This window comes from Leptonotus elevatus, chromosome 21 (genome assembly GCF_054856555.1).
Source record: "Leptonotus elevatus isolate MCC_2025b chromosome 21, RoL_Lele_1.0, whole genome shotgun sequence".
NCBI classification, from domain to species: Eukaryota; Metazoa; Chordata; class Actinopteri; order Syngnathiformes; family Syngnathidae; genus Leptonotus; species Leptonotus elevatus.
This window is the reverse complement of record NC_141259.1, coordinates 12,091,596-12,109,833: the sequence shown is the minus strand read 5'-3', so window position 1 is coordinate 12,109,833 and position 18,238 is coordinate 12,091,596. Positions and strand designations below refer to the sequence as shown.

At 39.9% G+C, this 18,238-nt stretch overlaps 1 protein-coding gene across 3 annotated transcripts in view; it reads left to right on the top strand.

Annotated features, from left to right (window-relative positions):
• The window catches only part of atp8a2 (ATPase phospholipid transporting 8A2), a 50,474-nt gene that overhangs the window by 7,251 nt on the left and 24,985 nt on the right, over nucleotides 1-18,238 (top strand). For 2 of the 3 annotated variants that reach the window (XM_086065702.1, XM_086065701.1), the window contains 22 exons: nucleotides 2,305-2,482; nucleotides 6,238-6,337; nucleotides 6,397-6,495; nucleotides 6,573-6,618; nucleotides 6,776-6,816; nucleotides 8,140-8,213; nucleotides 8,295-8,364; nucleotides 9,168-9,295; nucleotides 9,365-9,476; nucleotides 9,552-9,720; nucleotides 9,807-9,934; nucleotides 10,925-11,002; nucleotides 11,093-11,181; nucleotides 11,384-11,428; nucleotides 11,597-11,672; nucleotides 12,794-12,982; nucleotides 13,056-13,105; nucleotides 13,176-13,245; nucleotides 14,497-14,581; nucleotides 14,663-14,802; nucleotides 17,307-17,445; nucleotides 17,524-17,588. In XM_086065702.1, coding sequence (XP_085921828.1) covers nucleotides 2,305-2,482; nucleotides 6,238-6,337; nucleotides 6,397-6,495; nucleotides 6,573-6,618; nucleotides 6,776-6,816; nucleotides 8,140-8,213; nucleotides 8,295-8,364; nucleotides 9,168-9,295; nucleotides 9,365-9,476; nucleotides 9,552-9,720; nucleotides 9,807-9,934; nucleotides 10,925-11,002; nucleotides 11,093-11,181; nucleotides 11,384-11,428; nucleotides 11,597-11,672; nucleotides 12,794-12,982; nucleotides 13,056-13,105; nucleotides 13,176-13,245; nucleotides 14,497-14,581; nucleotides 14,663-14,802; nucleotides 17,307-17,445; nucleotides 17,524-17,588 — 2,171 coding nt within the window. The remainder of the gene's footprint in view (nucleotides 1-2,304; nucleotides 2,483-6,237; nucleotides 6,338-6,396; nucleotides 6,496-6,572; nucleotides 6,619-6,775; nucleotides 6,817-8,139; nucleotides 8,214-8,294; nucleotides 8,365-9,167; nucleotides 9,296-9,364; nucleotides 9,477-9,551; nucleotides 9,721-9,806; nucleotides 9,935-10,924; nucleotides 11,003-11,092; nucleotides 11,182-11,383; nucleotides 11,429-11,596; nucleotides 11,673-12,793; nucleotides 12,983-13,055; nucleotides 13,106-13,175; nucleotides 13,246-14,496; nucleotides 14,582-14,662; nucleotides 14,803-17,306; nucleotides 17,446-17,523; nucleotides 17,589-18,238) is intronic. The other variant, XM_086065700.1, reaches the window with a different exon arrangement.

The window sequence follows — 18,238 nt, the reverse complement described above, 5'->3', positions numbered from 1 at the left end:
AACCAAAAAATGTCAGTCCGACTAAAGTTTTGGAAAACTAAATTAAACAAAAAAAATACACACTATACAAAAGATACTCATAAATAAGAAATACTAAGGAATAAGTGAAAATGACAATACTAGAAAATAATGCAAGAGAGAAATACCATCAGAATATTGGACACAAATTAGAGATGGAAATAAATAAAAAATACATTTAAAAAAATTGAGAGAAAATATCAGGAAAAAAAATACACAAATATTAAGGAAAAGTGCAAAAATAGAAAATTTAAAAATACAAAACTAAACAACAAAAATATTAGAAAAATTATACAAAATAGTAGACAAAACTACACAAATATCAGATGGAAAAAAACATTATTATTAGAATACAGTACAAAAATAAATGAAAAATAGATAAACATTCAATACAAAAATGAACAAATATTTGAGAAATATATACAAATATCACATGAAAAACAAAATACAAAATACATGAGCAGTTTTTTTAAATTACAAATTTAAGCAATTAGAATGCCCTGAAAATGGATTTTAAATAAAGTTGCACATGTCGTGTTGCTCCCTAATGTCGAAAACGTACGACTTAGCGTGCTTTTTTCCCATCAAGAGGTGCTGAGTAACCCGAGCGTTGATCTGCTCCGAGCCAAAGTGGGGCTCCCGAGAATAACGCGGTATTGATCGTGACTGGCGCAGGCGTAACCCACGCCCCTTGGTCTCACTGGCAAAAGCGGCATGTACATTAGAGGTAAAACGGCACCGAAACGGGCGCGTTGACCTCGTCACAGAGGCTCACTCATCTTGATTTGCACTGTGGAGTGATCGCCATTGTGACTTACAAGCCCGCAGGTAATAGCCTGCTCGCAGATCTACAGATAAGACATTTGTTATCATTTGGCCGGTAAGGACTTTGACCCGTTCGGAGAGCTCACGGCTCAGTGTATAACAGAGGAGGCGTTTGAGTGCTGCGGGATACTCAATCCACCAGACAAGGCCCGGGCTTTATTAGTTTCTGAATTATTGAAGCGCCAGGTCGGCTGCGCCTGTTGTGTTCACTTGCAGGGAAGTGTGTACAGTCGGGCCGACTCCCATGAGGGTCAGGTCCGAATTGAGATTTTTTCACAAGCAATAAATTCATCTGTGTTATAATATCAGACTTCTTATAGGTTAGGCTGACACTAAAATAAAGGGAATAAACCAGGGGTGTCAAACATAGAGCCCGAGGGCTGAATTAGGCCCGCAAAGTGGTTTAATCCGGCCCGCGAGACGATTTTGTCAAGTAAAAAAATAAAAATTGTAATGTCAGATCAATTAATCAGCCGGCCACGATCAACAACGTATAAATTCGTAATTTCACAAGCAGCTCTCAGATGAGCAATGCAACTTGTACACGGCATCGTCCTGGATGTCATTATTTTACACACGACGTAGTTACGGTTTGTTTAAAATTAAAATAATCATAGACCGACATAAACGTGTTAAATACGACCCGAAATAAAAAGTAACAATTTCCAAGAAAGTTTGCAAAACAGCGATGAAATGTTTGATGACGCGAGTGCGGCGTGAGGCTCCTGTCCCTTTAAGAAAGCGGAGCCCCGGGTTTGCCCCCTCCTCTTCCTCCTCCCCACCCACTCTCGGAGGCTCTCCGCTCCATATGGCTTCCTCTCGTCGTCCGGGCTGTCGGCAGCAGCAGCAGCAGCGGCATCAACGCGCCGCTCGCCATCACGCCGGAGGGAGGAGACCGCTCCGATTGTAGTGCTCGTAAGCGCCGTAGTAGTCGCCGGGAGCTTCCTGATGGGGCGGCGTCGGAGCCGGGGGGGGCCCACATCCTGACATCCGGACTTTCCTCTTGGAGAGCTGTCGCTCGGTCCGTCCGTTTGTCCGTCCAGGTCTGCAGCTGAGTCAACGGCGAGGAGGGAGGGAGGGGGTCATGGGGGGGGGTTGTTGCATCCTCTTGTCACTTGTCAGGGTTCTCCATGTGCTGCTTGCTGGAGGTGGGCCCGGTGTGTTTGTTGCCTATTGTGCACCCCTCAGCACATCCATTATTAGCACGAAAGGGGGGGGGGGGGCAATAGCGGGAGGGGAGTCCCGCGGGCGCATTGAAAGGCAACACACACACTCAGCCTACACTAAATGTCTTTTGAATGTGTGTGTGTGTGTGTGTGTGTGTGTCACCCGCCATCCACCCACCCTCTTCTGTCTGTCTGTCTTATTGTCTCCCACCCTTCACCCCACCCACCCCTCCCTTATCCCGCCAAAACACCCCCCCCCCCTTACTCCCACCCCCCCTGCCCCTTACTCACCCAGCCTCGCCTCTGTCTCATCAATCCAACGGCGCAGGACCCGCTTGCTCGTCGGCCGGCTACCACAAGGCGGATGATGAGATGTCCGGCACCACGTCGCAGGCGGAGCCCGTAGACGCCACGGCGCGCGGCGTGCTGCTCAACCGGCCCCAGACCACCAAGTTCTGCGACAACCACGTCAGGTAGGCGACAACGTCGTCAACGCACGGATGCTTGCCATTGCTTTGATACAGTAGACACACAAAAAGTCTACACATCCCTGTTCAAATGCGGTGTTTTTTCAAAGTGAGACCCAGATAACTTTTTCCATCATGTGACCTCTGTCCTGTTCTTTTCAAATGAAAAAAAAAAAAAAGTACAAATAAATAGCTGTGTGCACGCACCTGCTTATAAATAGGGATGTGGCTGTGCTCCGAATGAACCAATCACATTTCAAGCTCATATTAAATAAAGTCCAGATGTTCTAGTAGGCTTTCCCTGACATTTTTGTAGTCACATTTGCACGGTACAAGCTGCGGTCTGACGAGCGCTTCCAAATGTGATGACAAGATGAGATGGAAACTGATCAGGCCGACAGCTGCAGGAATTTCTGGCTGTTTAAGTGCATTTGACAACAGTCTCCTGTTTTCTTCACATGTCAAGACAATGGGTTAGGGTAGCAAGATAAGGCGGAAATACGGTAGAGAAGAATTAACGCCATCAAAATCTTTAGGGGGAAAAAATGTCAGGAAAAATCGACTAGAACGTCTGAACCTTATTTGCGATTAATCAGAGGCAAAAAAAAAGAAGAGCGAGGCAGGGTGATTGAGAAATTTACAGGTTATAGGTCACTTTAATAGTGTAAAGAGTTTTGAAATGGTTTGTCTTGGTCAAATTTGTTTATATCACACAAAAAGCTGGCATTTCAAAACAGAGGTGTGTAGACTTTTTATATATGCTCTAGGTGCAACAAGTCAAATTTTCATCACTATTTCCTACTAAAAGTAGGTTAGGTTTACAAGGTAAATACGTCACTTGTTAGATAAGAATGCCGTTTAATAGCTCATCCATTACGTGATTATTTGCGGCAGTCCCAAAGGTGAGAGACCGAAAGTGTATCAATGGCCACAGTTGAAATTTGATGTAATCAATACGTGCACAGAAATATAAAATGATTTTAAAAAATTGTCCAATCTTTGTCTTTTCACCTAATCATTTTTGCTGTTTGTTTTTTTTGCCTAATATATATATATATATATATATATTTTTTTTTTTTAAATCACTTTTTTTTTGTATTTTTTTCTAAATGTTTTGTATTTTCATGATTTTCATTTTTTGTTTTACATTTTGTTTATTTTTTATCTCTTATTTTTGCTTTATTTGTGTATTTTTTATGCAATAGCTTTTTCATTTTTTTCTAGTGTTAAATGTTTTTTTTCTAATTTACATATTTTTGATCTTAATATTTTGTGTCCTTTTTGTAAAAGAAAATTCTAGTATTTTTTTATATTGATATATTTTTTTAATCTAATATTTATTTGTTTTTCTGTCTCATTTTTTGTCTCACTACTTTTGTTTTTATATATTATTTTTATGTTATATATATTAATTCCCAAATATTTCTTCTAATAATAAATTTATTTTTTAATTTTATATATTTTGAGTAGTTTATATATTTTTATATTTTGTCTAATATTTTTTATTATATTTTTGTTTTTGTCACCGTATTTGTTTATCCTTTCCACTTTTTATGTTTTTTTTGTTTACTATTTTGTATTATTATTTGCTACTTCTCTTTTTGTATTTTTTTTTATGATATTTTTAATATTTTATGTGTGTAATTTTTAATCTAATGTTGCTGTTGTTTTAATATAATGTTTATTTTGTTTTATTTTTTTATATTTGTTGTAATTTTCTTCACACTGTATATTTTCCCTCACTTTTTTGGGTCATTCTTTTTGTCTTTCGAGATATTAATCATAATATCTGAGCATTGTTCCTTTAGCAAAGCGTACCTAATGTATTGACTCATGCCACTCCCAAATCCCTGACGCGTTTCTTTCCACAATATCGCTGTAACTGATAACCCTCATCACTTTGCTCACTGCAATCATGAGCCAAACTGTTCACAGTGTCCTCCCTTGAACGAAGATATTTTAATCTTTGCGTTTATTCGCCATTATGGAGAGTCAAAGTGTGCGTTAGTCTTGTCACTCAGTCCACATGTCCAGTATTGTGTAAGCAGCTGCACGCAGCGGGAGCGAAAATCTCCTGCTGGTGTCTTCTGTTTTAGGAAAAAAACATCCAGGCGTTCTTAAGTTAAAGCCATAGTAACAAAAAAAGAAGAAGAAGAAAAAGGACACAGGTGTGTGGGGGTGGGGGGTGTATAGTGGATAGTAAGTGCAGGAGAGCAGCACTAATGCACAGGTTGCATAAAAAGTGGTGACGTTGAAATATGGAGCTGCAGAGAGGATCCAGATAAAAGCTCAGAGGCTTTAATCTTACTGAAATCAATACTGCTATTGAAGGGTTTCAGGAAGGCCTGCACCGCTGCATTTCCAAACCTTAATGCCATTAGGCCGGCTCATGAAATCCGAGATTTTTTCAACTAATGGCGGCGCACCGACCCAGCCATTCAGTTGCAGAAAATGTGCTCAAATCACAGCAGAGTCTGGCTTGGCTTGAAGTCAATGCCGTACATTTTGTCCCACTCAGGTTTTAGATGTAGTTGTTGACAATAATACACAATAAAAATAAGTGTGTGGGGGGGGGCAACTCTTGTTTTTCATGGGTCCTACATCCTCGCCTATTCAAGATTTTTTGGGGTTTTAAAAATGCTTTTTTTTCCCAGTGCAATTATCATAGTCCACTGTATTAGATTTTTTTTTAAATACACAAAGAGAAACAAAGATTTTAAGTGAAAATACACAAACATTAGAAATAACTAACAAGACATTATTGCCCGATCGATATGGATTTTTTTTAGGCAGATGCCGCTTCGGATATTTGGCAGAATAAAATTACGATAATCAGTTAATGAGCAGACTAACTCATTCACTGCCGTTGACAGCTATAGACGTCAAAAATTAATCTGGACTATTTCTATTAGTTTCACTTCTTTTCCCACTTTTGTTAACAAGAGTATGAAAACCTAGAAAAAAAAATATTGTACATTTAGAACAGATATCAAATTTGTGATTAATCGGAAGTTAACTAGTGAAGTCATGTGATTAATTATAATTACAAATTTTTATCGCCTGATGCCCCTAAAGCCCCTAAAAGATTATTAAAAATTAGGGGTGTCAGACGATTAAATTTTTTAATTGTAGTTAATCGCATGACTTCAATAGTTAACTCAAGATTAATCATAAATTTAATATCGGGCCTTAATAAGAATATGAAAGAAAAAAATGCAAGAAAAAGAAAAAACAACACTTTTTACAAAAGCAAAAATATTATGTGACCCCCAAATTAAGTTCAGCTATTTATCATGGTCTGATTGAACTGGGGTGTGTAGACTTTTTATACGCGCTGTATTTATTATATGGTAAATGGACTGCTTTTTATCACATAAAAAAAAAACTGCAGTGGTTCTTCCCTACCTGTCCACTTCAAAGCTCACCATGAAGACCTTTTTTTTTTTTTTTTACGAGCACTTAAAGAAGCTCTTAGCCTTCAATACGGCAAACGTGATCAATACATTTGATTGAAGTCGCCGTCGATTCTGCCGTCCTCGCCAGGGCCCTCGCTCCAAATTTAGCTTTCGGGATTTAGACGTTTCGGTGTATTTATAGGCGCAATCCACAGGGGGACATTTTTGTCTCCAAGGTTTCAAACACTGCAGTGATTAAAAAGCAAATGTTGCGGAGTCGGTGAAAGGATGGCACGCGAATTAACCGTGACTCTCTCTCCCTCCATCTGCCGCGCTTTCTCCTCCTCCCCCGTCGGCTGCCAACAGCACCACCAAGTATGGCGTCCTCTCCTTTCTCCCCCGCTTCATGTACGAGCAGATCAGGCGGGCGGCCAACGCCTTCTTCCTCTTCATCACACTCATGCAGGTAAGCAACTTGTTAATAAGCCAGTCAAGCGTTTGCTCATACTTGTGACTTGCCGCCAGCAAATCCCCGACGTCTCGCCGACCGGCCGCTACACCACGCTGGTGCCGCTCATCTTCATCCTCACCGTGGCCGGCATCAAGGAGATCATCGAGGACTACGTGAGTATCTCCCGAAACGCCGACCTCGCCGCTGGCGTTGAAAAAGGCACGTCTAACCTTTTTTTGTCTCCGCGCAGAAAAGACATAAAGCGGACAACACGGTCAACAAGAAGAAGACCACAGGTATTGCGCTAACGAATTAGCGTCCATTCTTGCGTGTGTGGTTTTGTTTTCCCTGGGCTGCTGTGTGTCGCTCATTAGACACTTTGCTATGAATAGTGCATGAGAGCTCTTCTCTATAGGCTGACTGACAGCTGCTGTTGTCCTTCCTGTCTGGCAGTGTTGCGTAACGGAGCCTGGCAGACCATCATCTGGAAGCAGGTAACGCCTCCAAACAATAATAATAATAACTTTTTTTTTTTTTTTGCTGTTTTGCTTTGTTTTGACCAGTTAGAAGTCTGTTTTGTTGTCTTAGGTGTCATTTCACTATCAGTCCCTAGATGGCACACTATTGTATGTAAATTTGAAGAACAGTGAAAACAGGAAGTATTTCAAACGCTGCCTCATTTTTGCTGAAGAGATCAGAAAGAGATTATTTTTATGCATTTCATGCCTACAGAAAGTAACGGCTGTTGGTTCATTTTATAATTTGGTTGTGATTTTTTTATGTGTATTGTTAGTTTTGGGGGGGGGGGGGACAGGATTTGTTTACTGTAACACATTGAGGGATTGGTACACTGTTCCATTGCTCTTGCTCTCTCTCAGTCAAGGTTATAGTAAACGAAAGCAAAAAACTAAAATAACTACAATTGGGAAAAAAAAACTTTTATTAATGATTTTTTTTTAAGAGGAAAATTTAACCCCCAAAAAAATAAAAAAATAAAAATAATAGCAAAAATGTCCATGTTTTCCATCTTTGTTAATTAATGAATTTCATGCATATTTTAAATATTATTTTCATTATTACTGTTCGGTCATACAGAAGAAGGAAGGTCAACAGTTAGGGAGTAGTAGCTTACTTTTTAAATTACACAATGCTTAGTGATCTTTTTTATTATCTCGCACTACACAAATACTCTCTATAAAAAAATAAAATATTTGATTTGATCTTTATTTATCTCGAACAAATACAACAAAAATATATAAACAAAAAGGGTCATACAATGAGTTCGGTTCGAGAAGGGGCAGAAAGAAGCCAAAGCTTATCTTGTCCTATCTTTCCAAAAATAAAATAAAAATAAATATTGAAACGAATAAAACTAAACTAAAAAAACAAATAACCCCACCCCAAAAATTTGTTTAAACTAAACTTAATTGAATTTAAAAAGGAAAAGTGAAAACGAAATTAAAATCCATAATAGAAAAATCCAAAACTATTTTAATATTTTTGTCTCAATATTTGGCAGAATTTGTGACTATAATACTAGTGTTTTTCATCTAGTATTTTTTCTAAGATAGAGTATTGATATTTCCCAATCGTGCATGCACACTTCAAGAAAGCTTCTTGATGTGATTTTGAAGTATGCGAGCCTGCTCGGTCGTAGTCCAATTAAAAGACGGCTAAAGCAACGCACCGCTGTGCCGCCTGCCACTTGATGTCATCTCTGATGGCTGCTCACTAATTTCTTCTTTTTCCCATGTCCCCCCCCCCCCCCCCCCCCCCCCACCTGGCTTCCCCAATATCATTGCCGTGCCGACCATTAGGTGGCAGTAGGAGACATAGTGAAGGTGACCAATGGGCAGCACCTTCCGGCCGACATGGTTATTGTGTCGTCCAGGTCAGAGTGCGCTCATGAATTCACGTTTTGCTGTTCAGTATTCGGACAGTGCTGTGATTTTTAAAAACACGTGGTCAACAGTGAACCTCAGGCCATGTGCTACACGGAGACCTCCAACCTCGATGGGGAAACCAACCTGAAGATTCGACAGGTGACTGAAAACTAACAAGGCTTTTTCGACATTATTTTTAGTTTGATGCTTCTCTCAAAGGGGAAGTTCAAAATGTTCTTTACAGTAGTATGTTCTATGCAGCCCCACTAGTCTATATGAATGAAGCAGCAAAATCCAGCCGTTTTTATCCATCTCGGGGCGGCCATTTTGCCACTTCTTGTGAATCTCACGACCAAACTTGTGGATTTTGCTGCTTCATTCATATTCTATTTTAGTTTATATTTTCTGGTGTAATATATTTTTTTGTACTTGCATTTTAATGTATTTTTTCTTGTCCTTGTTGTACTTTAATTAGTTTTTTATTTTAATTCAATTTTTATTTTTAATATTCATTTTAAACTATTGCATCTGATTATTATTATTATTATTATTATTATTATTATTACTTCTACTTTTAAAATAAATAAAATAAAATAATAATAAAAATGAATGTAATAATAAAAATAATTACATATTTAATCTTAATATTAATTTTACATTATATTTTTTATTTTAGTTTATATTTTCTGGTGTAATATGTTTTTTTTGTACTTGCATTTTAATAATTTTTTTAAGTCATTGTACTTTAATTTGTTTTTTATTTTAATCACATTATTTTAATATTAATTTAAAACCATTGCTTTCAATTATTATTATTATTATTATTATTATTATTATGACTGCTTTTCACTTTAGATATTAATACGAATTTATATTGTGTTTTAATTAGGACGCTTTCATTTGTGGTTCATGCATGCATTACATTAACAATTTGAATTGTTTTTGCGCCGATGTACCTGCAGGGTCTGTCGCTCACGGCGGGCATCCAGACTCTTGAGGACCTGATGTCCTTATCCGGCGTCTTGGAGTGCGAAGGTCCCAACAGACATTTGTACGATTTCACCGGCACGCTGAGGCTGGAAAACCAAAAGTATGACACACACAAAAACAAATGGGTCACACTGGGTTGCGTTGCATACTGACGCTTTCCCCTCCGCAGAGCTGCTCCTCTGGGCCCAGACCAGGTCCTGCTGCGTGGCGCCCAGATCCGCAACACTCAGTGGGTGGTGGGAATCGTCGTCTACACCGGCCACGACTCCAAACTCATGCAGGTAAACGAGAACCGGGTGATTTTTTTTGCGCGGGGATTCCCGCTCACACGTCTCTTTTTTTTCCTGGCCAAAAAGAACTCCACCAAGGCGCCCCTGAAGCGCTCCAACGTGGAGCGGGTGACCAACATGCAGATCCTGGTGCTGTTCGGCATCCTGCTGGTCATGGCCTTGGTCAGCTCGGTAGGAGCCGCCATCTGGAACAGGCAGTACACCGAGGAAGCTTGCTGGTATCTGTCCCGACAGGGTGAGCGAGGCCCACTTGATGAGACGTGTCCACGCGCTCGCACGCTTTCACCCGTGAAAAGAATTTGAAAGGTTTTATTTTGACAGGTGACATCTCCACGAACTTTGCATACAACCTGCTGACCTTCATCATCCTGTACAACAACCTCATCCCCATCAGCCTGCTGGTCACCCTGGAGGTGGTCAAGTTCACGCAGGCCCTCTTCATCAACTGGGTGCGCAAGTTTCTCAATCGTGAAAAAGAAAAGAAAGCCGTGTGAGCCGGAAGGAAAGAGTGCGCAAAAGACGGAGGATGTTAAAAATTTGGGAATTTAAAAAGTTGGTATCATTTATCAGTATCAGCACAGGTATCAGTGATACCTGGCTCTCGTTTAATCCATATCGTGTCGTATTATGTCGGCATTACTGGAGTTACTTGGTGTTGTATCGCTCATTTAACAGTGTTGTTGATATCACTATTGGTACCAGTTATACATGTCTGGCCTTCTGGTATCGTATCGTTCACATTAAGTGCGGTATTGATGTCACTAGGGGTATCGTGTGGTTAGCATTTAAATTGATATCATACCAATATCAGTATTGGTATCAGCGATACTAGCCCCTCCTTAACGTCATATTGTTAGATGTCGTATTATGTCGTTATTATTGAATTATTTTACTTGGTGTCGTATCAGTCATATTAATTTAAAGTGGTATGGATATCACAATTAGTATCAACGATACACGTGTGGCCAACTTAGTAATGTATCGGTCACTTTAAAAGTGGTGTAGATGTGGTATCGTGTAGTTCGTTTCCTTTATAAATATCAGTATTGATATCATCGATACTAGCCTCTCTTTTACTTGATATCATATCAGCCATATTAAGCCTATATAAATTGTCGAATATCAGTATTCTATTGTGTCGGCATTACTGGATTATTTTAATTGGTATATTGGTTATATTAAAAAGGTGTTAATATCAGTATTGGTATCAACAATGCATGTCTGGCCTACTTGGTATTGTATCGTTCACATACAAGTTGGTATCGGTTGTTGATATCAGTCAGTCAATGTTCAATTTCGGTAGAATTTTACATCCCGTTTGCTTCTACGCTGTTTGACAAGTGACGCTGCAGAGCGCTACGCTAGCGTCTTACGCTAGCCACCGACTTGTTTGTTTTGTTTTCTAAAGTGGTGCTTATTATTTCCTTCTTTCCTTTCAGGATGTGGAGATGTACTACGCCGAGACGGACACGCCAGCGATGGCGCGAACGTCCAACTTGAATGAGGAGCTGGGCCAGGTTCCGTCACGCTTTCGTCTTCCACATTTGTGAAACACATTTTGCATATGATTTAATTGTGGTTATTTATTTATTTTTCTCTCTTTCCAGGTGAAGTATCTGTTTTCCGACAAGACGGGAACCCTCACCTGCAACGTCATGCACTTTAAGAAGTGCACCATAGCCGGAATCACTTACGGGTAAGCGATTTAGTTTTCCTTCAATCGTCACCAGCTTTCACTTTTAAGACCGTCCAATCCTTCCAATTGTTGACTAATTCTCAACTCTCTATTCATGAATTCAACTGACGTGTTTGATTGATTTCCGGCATGCTTGATGAAGGGCAAACTAATCGACTCATCCGCTTGATTTCCCTTTCCGCAACCTCATTCATTACCGCAGCCACTTCCCCGATCTCGACTGCGATCGTTCCATGGAAGACTTCAGGTGAGTCCCGCCGCCGCCGCCGCCCGCCCGGTCCGTCCGGTCCGTCCGTCGGCCTTTCCCGCGTGAGCCGCGCTTGCTTGTTTTGTTGCTGTTGTTTTCGCTCCGAAACCATTAGTTGGCGATGGCGAAGCCTCCCGATTTTGATTTGTCTGCTTTTGTTCTCGACAGCAATCTGCCGTCCAGCAGCAACAACTCGACCGAGTTCGACGACCCGGCTCTCATCCAGAACATCGAAAAAAACCACGTAAGTGTCACCTGGCGGCTTCTGTTCCATCTCAGGCAAGCAGATGCCACACGAAATGAAATGAAATTCAATTATTTCTACATAGAATGTAAATTTAATGAATTTCGGCCAGCCAATTTAATTCTCCGATATTAGCTCTCCATTTTAATTTTTTTTTATTTTTGCTGTATTTTTTCTCATTTTATTTTTTACACATTAAAACTTTGCAACATAAAATAAAGATAATGACATTCTAATCAAATCTGCAAAAATGTGGCCGATTTTTGCAGAATTTTTTCTGTTGTGAAGTTTAAAAATATATAAATAAATAAGGACTAATTATTGACAATCAAAAGTTCTGCCTGTAAATCATATCTTATATGGTTGTGATTGTTTAGGGGCCAAAAAAGAAGTTATTTTAAATATTATTAATCAGCCAATTAATTTGGCTATCAGAATTTTATTTGGACAAATATTAAAATCCGAACTGCCTTAAAAATTTAATTGAATTTAATACAATGCTTTGCAATATACTTAAGCTATTTTTTTTCCTCTATTGCAATCGTTATTCTGGCTTTTATTTAATTAAACATTTATCCCTTTGTCGTCAATGTTATGGCTGTCTTTTATTTATTTAATTTAATACAGCTTTTGCATAGTATATTAAAGTTTTCTGGTCATAGAAAATCATTTTATGGACATTTTGATTTAATGAAACTTTTGCACTGTGCACTTGAGTTAATTAAATTATCACTGCCGTGATGAATAATATTATGGGTAGTTCTATTTGATTTATGTTTTCCTACATTGTAAATAATGTTTTGGGCAGTGCGATATAATAGCACTTTTTACAGTGTATGTAATTTTACGATAAAATGTTTGGTTCAACTCAGTTTTTTTATAGCCATTTTAACGTGAAAATGCTAACAAATAATGTTATGGGAAATGAAATATTTAAAAATATTTTGAAGTGTTAATATTTTCTTTCTCAAATAACGGTATTGGCTTTTTTTTTAAATTAATGATTTAATTCAAATTTTCTGCAGTTTCTCCCCATAGCAAATTCCATCAACGTTATAATTTAATTAATCAAGTTTTGTAGTACGCAATTTTTAACAAATGCACTTCCGATCCGTGTGCAGCCGACGTGCCCCCAGATCTGCGAGTTCTTGACCATGATGGCCGTGTGCCACACGGTGGTGCCCGAGCGCGACAACGACCAGATCATCTACCAGGCCTCCTCGCCCGACGAGGGCGCTCTGGTCAAGGGGGCCAAGGGTCTCGGGTTCGTCTTCACAGGCCGGACCCCGGATTCGGTCATCATCGAGGCCGTAAGTCTCGTAACTTGGGAGCCGATCCGTTCGGAGCTGTAGAGGAAGTTGACGTTGTGTTGTTTTGTTCCAGAGAGGGAAGGAGATGACCTACCAGTTGCTGAACGTGTTGGAGTTCTCCAGGTTATTCCTTGTGTCTCGGAAATTCAAATTCATGAAAAATTGTTGTGACCCTCAAGCTTTCTGTTTTCAGTAACCGCAAGCGCATGTCCGCGGTGGTGAGGACACCAAACGGGAGGCTGAGGCTCTATTGCAAAGGAGCGGTATGTTCATTCTCATTGTTGGCAGCTCTAGTTATTGTCACTGCTGGTATCGTGATACCAGTCTTGTAACTGTTGATATTTGTTATAATAACAACCTAGTGTATAAGTGTATATACTCTAGGGGTGGGTCGATACGGGTAAATCACGATTCGATACTGTGATGATATGTGGCCCATGATAACGATATCACAATACACGATATCTACGATATTCAAAATGTTTTCAGAAATGTTCTCAACGATATATCACGATACTCAGTGTGTAAGTGACAGTGAAAACTTGCCGACTGTTCTTCTTCGCCAATAGTGTCTAGACAACAGTTCTTCGCCACTGCTTCTGCCTCCTTTACCACCATTTAGGGGATTAGCGCCCCCACAAACAGGACAGGAGAGATTAAGTACTGACAGTGACAGCAAAGGATCACAAAAGTCACGATTCGGATTGGATGACGGAATTAAGTCACAGATCAAATTGTTTTTTTTTGTTTTTTGTTTTTATTAGAAAACAAAACAAGATAAATTTATTTATTTTATTAAACACTTTTGCCCATTAAATATTAATACTAATAATAATAAAATCAACTCAAAATGTTTAATTTGGTCGTTTTAGGATATAGGAACACAAGTTTAAGTGCAATAAGAGGCAGATACATTCTTATTTTATACCTGGACCATGTATAAAATAACAAGCTATTAATGGCTTAAAGTTGTTTTCCTCAAATCTAAACGTCAATATTTGACATTTTCAGTTGAATGTTTTTATTTATTGTTTTATAAAATAAATGAAGACAAAGTTCTATTATTGTTATTTTTTTAATAATGAACATTCCCTTCCTTTTAAACATGGAGAGTGAATTACAAAGTAGCCCAGGCCCAGGATATTTTAAAAAGTCAAGAAAGCAAGGTGTTGCCAGCCCTTTTTTGCACTTCAGGGCCACCGTACCAGCCAGGCAATAATGCTAACACTAGCTGCTAGCCACTAATGTACAATGATCACGTAATTAACTAGCGTTTTTTTAGCATCCTAAATTAGCGATTAAATATTTACTTTCGGGATAGCATTGTTATAATGCTGGTAGAAAATCTTTAATTTCAATAAAAACTTTTGATATGTAAGCCAACATGTCGAAAAAGAAGAAACCTTTATTTTTTTAAGCTAAGCTATGAGCACAACAATATATTGCAATATCGATTTTTTTTTTCCCGCCCACCCCTAATACACTCTATATCGACATATATGTATGTATTTCAGGATAATGTGATATTTGAACGTCTGACTGAGGACTCTCAGTACAACGAGTTGACCATCGCTCACCTGGAGCAGTTTGCCACGGAAGGTAAGCGATGCGAGCAGAGCGTGGGAGATTTTTTGTTTTTGGTTTCTGCCGCCTTTCCTGAGCCGTTTTCCATCCGCGCAGGCCTGAGGACTTTGTGCTTCGCCTACGTGGACCTGCGGGAGGACGCCTACCAGGAGTGGCTGAAGGAATACAACCGTGTCAGCACCGTGCTCAAAGACAGGGCGCAAAAACTGGAGGAGTGCTATGAACTGCTGGAAAAGGTCTGGACAAGTTTTGTGATATTGGTTGTCGATATCAGTCGTTGCGATACCAGCCTCGCTCGCTTGGTATTGTATTGGTCGAGGGATGGGCGAGTACTGATAGAAGGTATCCATGTCGGTTACCATACCAGCCTTATTTTCATGTATCGGCACTCGTGAACTGATATCGGGCCTCTTGTGGCTGTTTAACGATCAGGAATTAGAAATTAGAGGAATAAAAATACAACAACATTATTTTCATGCAATTTTAAGGAAAAATAATATGATGGGATATTTAGGTCTTTCTTAAAAAATATCTGTCATTTTTTGGGGCAGGAATCTCATGTACTAGTGGTATTGGCGACTCCTTAAGAGTTGAGTATCAGTCTGAAAAAAATTGGTATTGAACATCCATATATTGGTCACATTGAAGTTGGTGTTATTTATATCACTGTTAATATCAACCAGTTTTTCTAAATTTCTATTAGTTGTCTGCATCAGTAATAATATCAGCTCATATTAGGATGGATATTGGGGAATTGATAATTGATATTGCTTATCTGTCAGTGTTGATGTCTTCAATTTCAGCTTTATTTTTTTGTTACTTGCCGTTTAAAAAATATATTATATTAGTCTTGGTATCAGGGATACCGGCCTCATTTTTGTTGATTTTGGTTATTGATATCAGTATTGGTTTAGGTGATGGCAAAATCACTTTTGGATGTTATCAAAGTCCCACACAGTGGAAGTTGGGTCATGGCAGCTTTTTTCATTTGGTCTTGGTATCAATATTGGTATCGTCCACTCTTTATGGTCATATTTGTGGTCACTCCTTGCGGCCTACCCTTTTATCAATACGTATATTAATGTGATTATGCCCATTTAGTAGCTTCACGCATAGCAACATGCTAAATGCAAAGTTCCTGACTACCAGCAGGTGGCGCAGTTGCTTCACTGCGTTGGGTGCTCAGCTATCGAGCTCCATAGGTGGCGAGAGGATTGGGATGTGCAAAAAGGAGGGAGGGAGGGAGGGAGGAAGAGGAGTGAGGAAGAGGAGGAGCCTTGGGGGGTGAAAAGAGGAAGCAGGAGAAGAGAAGGAGCGCTCAGACTGGGAGACCACAAGGCTAATTAGCCCGCCTGCCAAAAGCCCCCCCACCCCCCTCCATAAAAGTGCAGTCAACAACACAGTAGTGTTAGCGCGCGGGTAGTGTTTGTGTGCGCATCTGAGTGTGTCTAATAAGCGTACATGTGCGTTTAATTGCTGAGCAAATTCAAGTCAAGGAGGGCAAGGGAGGGGCGAGAGGCGCGGGGGTGGCCGCCGATGGATTCTTGGCACCCGAGTCAAGGGACCGTCCGAAAGAGCTCGTCGTCATAATTGGAAGTGAATGATGTTGTTGGCGTGACGGTCGCCCTCACAAGCACGAGCTGTCCTGCTCAATTTGGACTCGGAGATTCAACACTCGGCAGACGCGAGTCATACGACACCTCCGATACTTTTGCCCGTGTTGTGGGCTAAAAAAGCACATTCTAAAAACAAATCAATGGAATCAGCTCCCAACAGGACTTAATGCTGCTTGATGCCACCAACACGAGTTGTTGATATTAGGATTGGTATCAGTTTCTATCTTGTATCGCCCATACCATACATTGTATTGATAAGCCATAGCAAGTAAAGGAGTGGCTATTATCACTGATACCAATATCAATACAGATGAGATATGATACCAGGCAAGTTTGGTATCACTGATATCAATAACCAAGAGCAAGTTAAAAAGGAAAAGAAAAAAGAAGTAGCTTGTATCTCTGATACCAAAACTGATATAGATAAGAGATCCCAACGCCAAAGTGACCTCGCTATGGAACGTCAACAATGATAACATATCAACTTCTATTTAATTGATGCGATACTTGGTAAAGTAAACAAGAAGCTGATATCAATGATAAGAATACTGATACTAAAATACCAATACTGACAAAAGTGATATCAACTTTAATATGACCATATCAATAACTTACGTGAACTTAAAAATGGCTGAAATGATACCAAGTAAATATTAGGTTGGTCTCTACTGATATTGCTAACCCATATCAAGAAAAATAAGGCTGGCATCATTGATACCAATATTGATGTCGTTAAGAAGTACACATTTTCAAGTGACAAATATGGTACCAGATAAGCAAGGCTGGTATCGTTGATACCAATAATGATATTAATAATAAATAAGTTTAAAAAACAGATAAGCGTGATACCTGCTTTAATATGAGTGATACGATATCATGAATTATAGCCCAGTATTACTGAAAACATTGCAAGTTTGAATTTTGAAAACCTAAAATGGCTTGCACAATAAAAAGTAAACAAAAGCTGCTGTTGTAAAAGTAAAAGCTAATATTACTGATACTACTGATATCTCAAAGCGATACCAATTTTAATGTGACTGATATGATACCAAGCAAGCAAGGCTGGAAACAAAGACATCGCAATCTAAAAATTTTCTCTCCCATCTTTTTCCGCAACCCATCAGAACCTACTGCTGCTGGGCGCCACCGCCATCGAGGACCGCCTCCAGGCCGGCGTCCCCGAGACCATCGCCACCTTGATGCGTGCCGACATCAAGATCTGGGTCCTGACCGGCGACAAGCAGGAGACGGCCATCAACATCGGTAAGACGAGATCATCGCCACTTTTTTTGTCGGTGTCGCCTTGAATTTGACCTCCTCGACCCCCCGCGCGCTCCTCAGGCTACTCGTGCCGCCTGGTGACGCACGGCATGTCCCTCGTCATCGTCAACGAGGACTCCCTGGACGTGAGTACCGCCTTCCTCTTCATCACTTTGCCGCTCGCGTTGTTGTGTACGCGTGGCGGTTGCCGTGGTAACTGGGGCGGAGGCGGACCCTCCCGCCAGGTGGGTGGGCGGCGCCCTTTGTGCGCTCACAGGTAATTAAAGTGTCCGGTGTCCCCCTGCAAGTTGTGGAGACAGCTTTGTCTGTTTTTCTCACACATATGACCGCATCAGTGATTGCTGGAATGATACTGGAATGTTGATACTTTGACACTTAACATTTCTAGGTTTGATTTTCACATGTCTATTTTTATAACCAGCGCTCATCATGATATCACTGGTATCGGCCCGATACGCCCTTTCTTAAAGGTATCGGGTACTTATGAGTCTGTCTATACTAGCCACCGATAATTAAGGCAGAAACGTCTAGAATCGAGTAAGTCCTCTTCGCCGTGTATCGGCATGTGGCGTCTGTATTTGTGGACTCAAAAGTCAATACTCGTATTGGTATCAGTCTAAAAAAAAAAATTGGTATTGAACATCCCTAATGTATATCACTAATACAAGCCATATTAAAGTATGTGTCAATTTGTGATATCATATTAGTGTAAGTCAAACTTACTTGATATTTTATCTGTCATAACCAAAAACATGCATGGCAGGTGAATTGGACA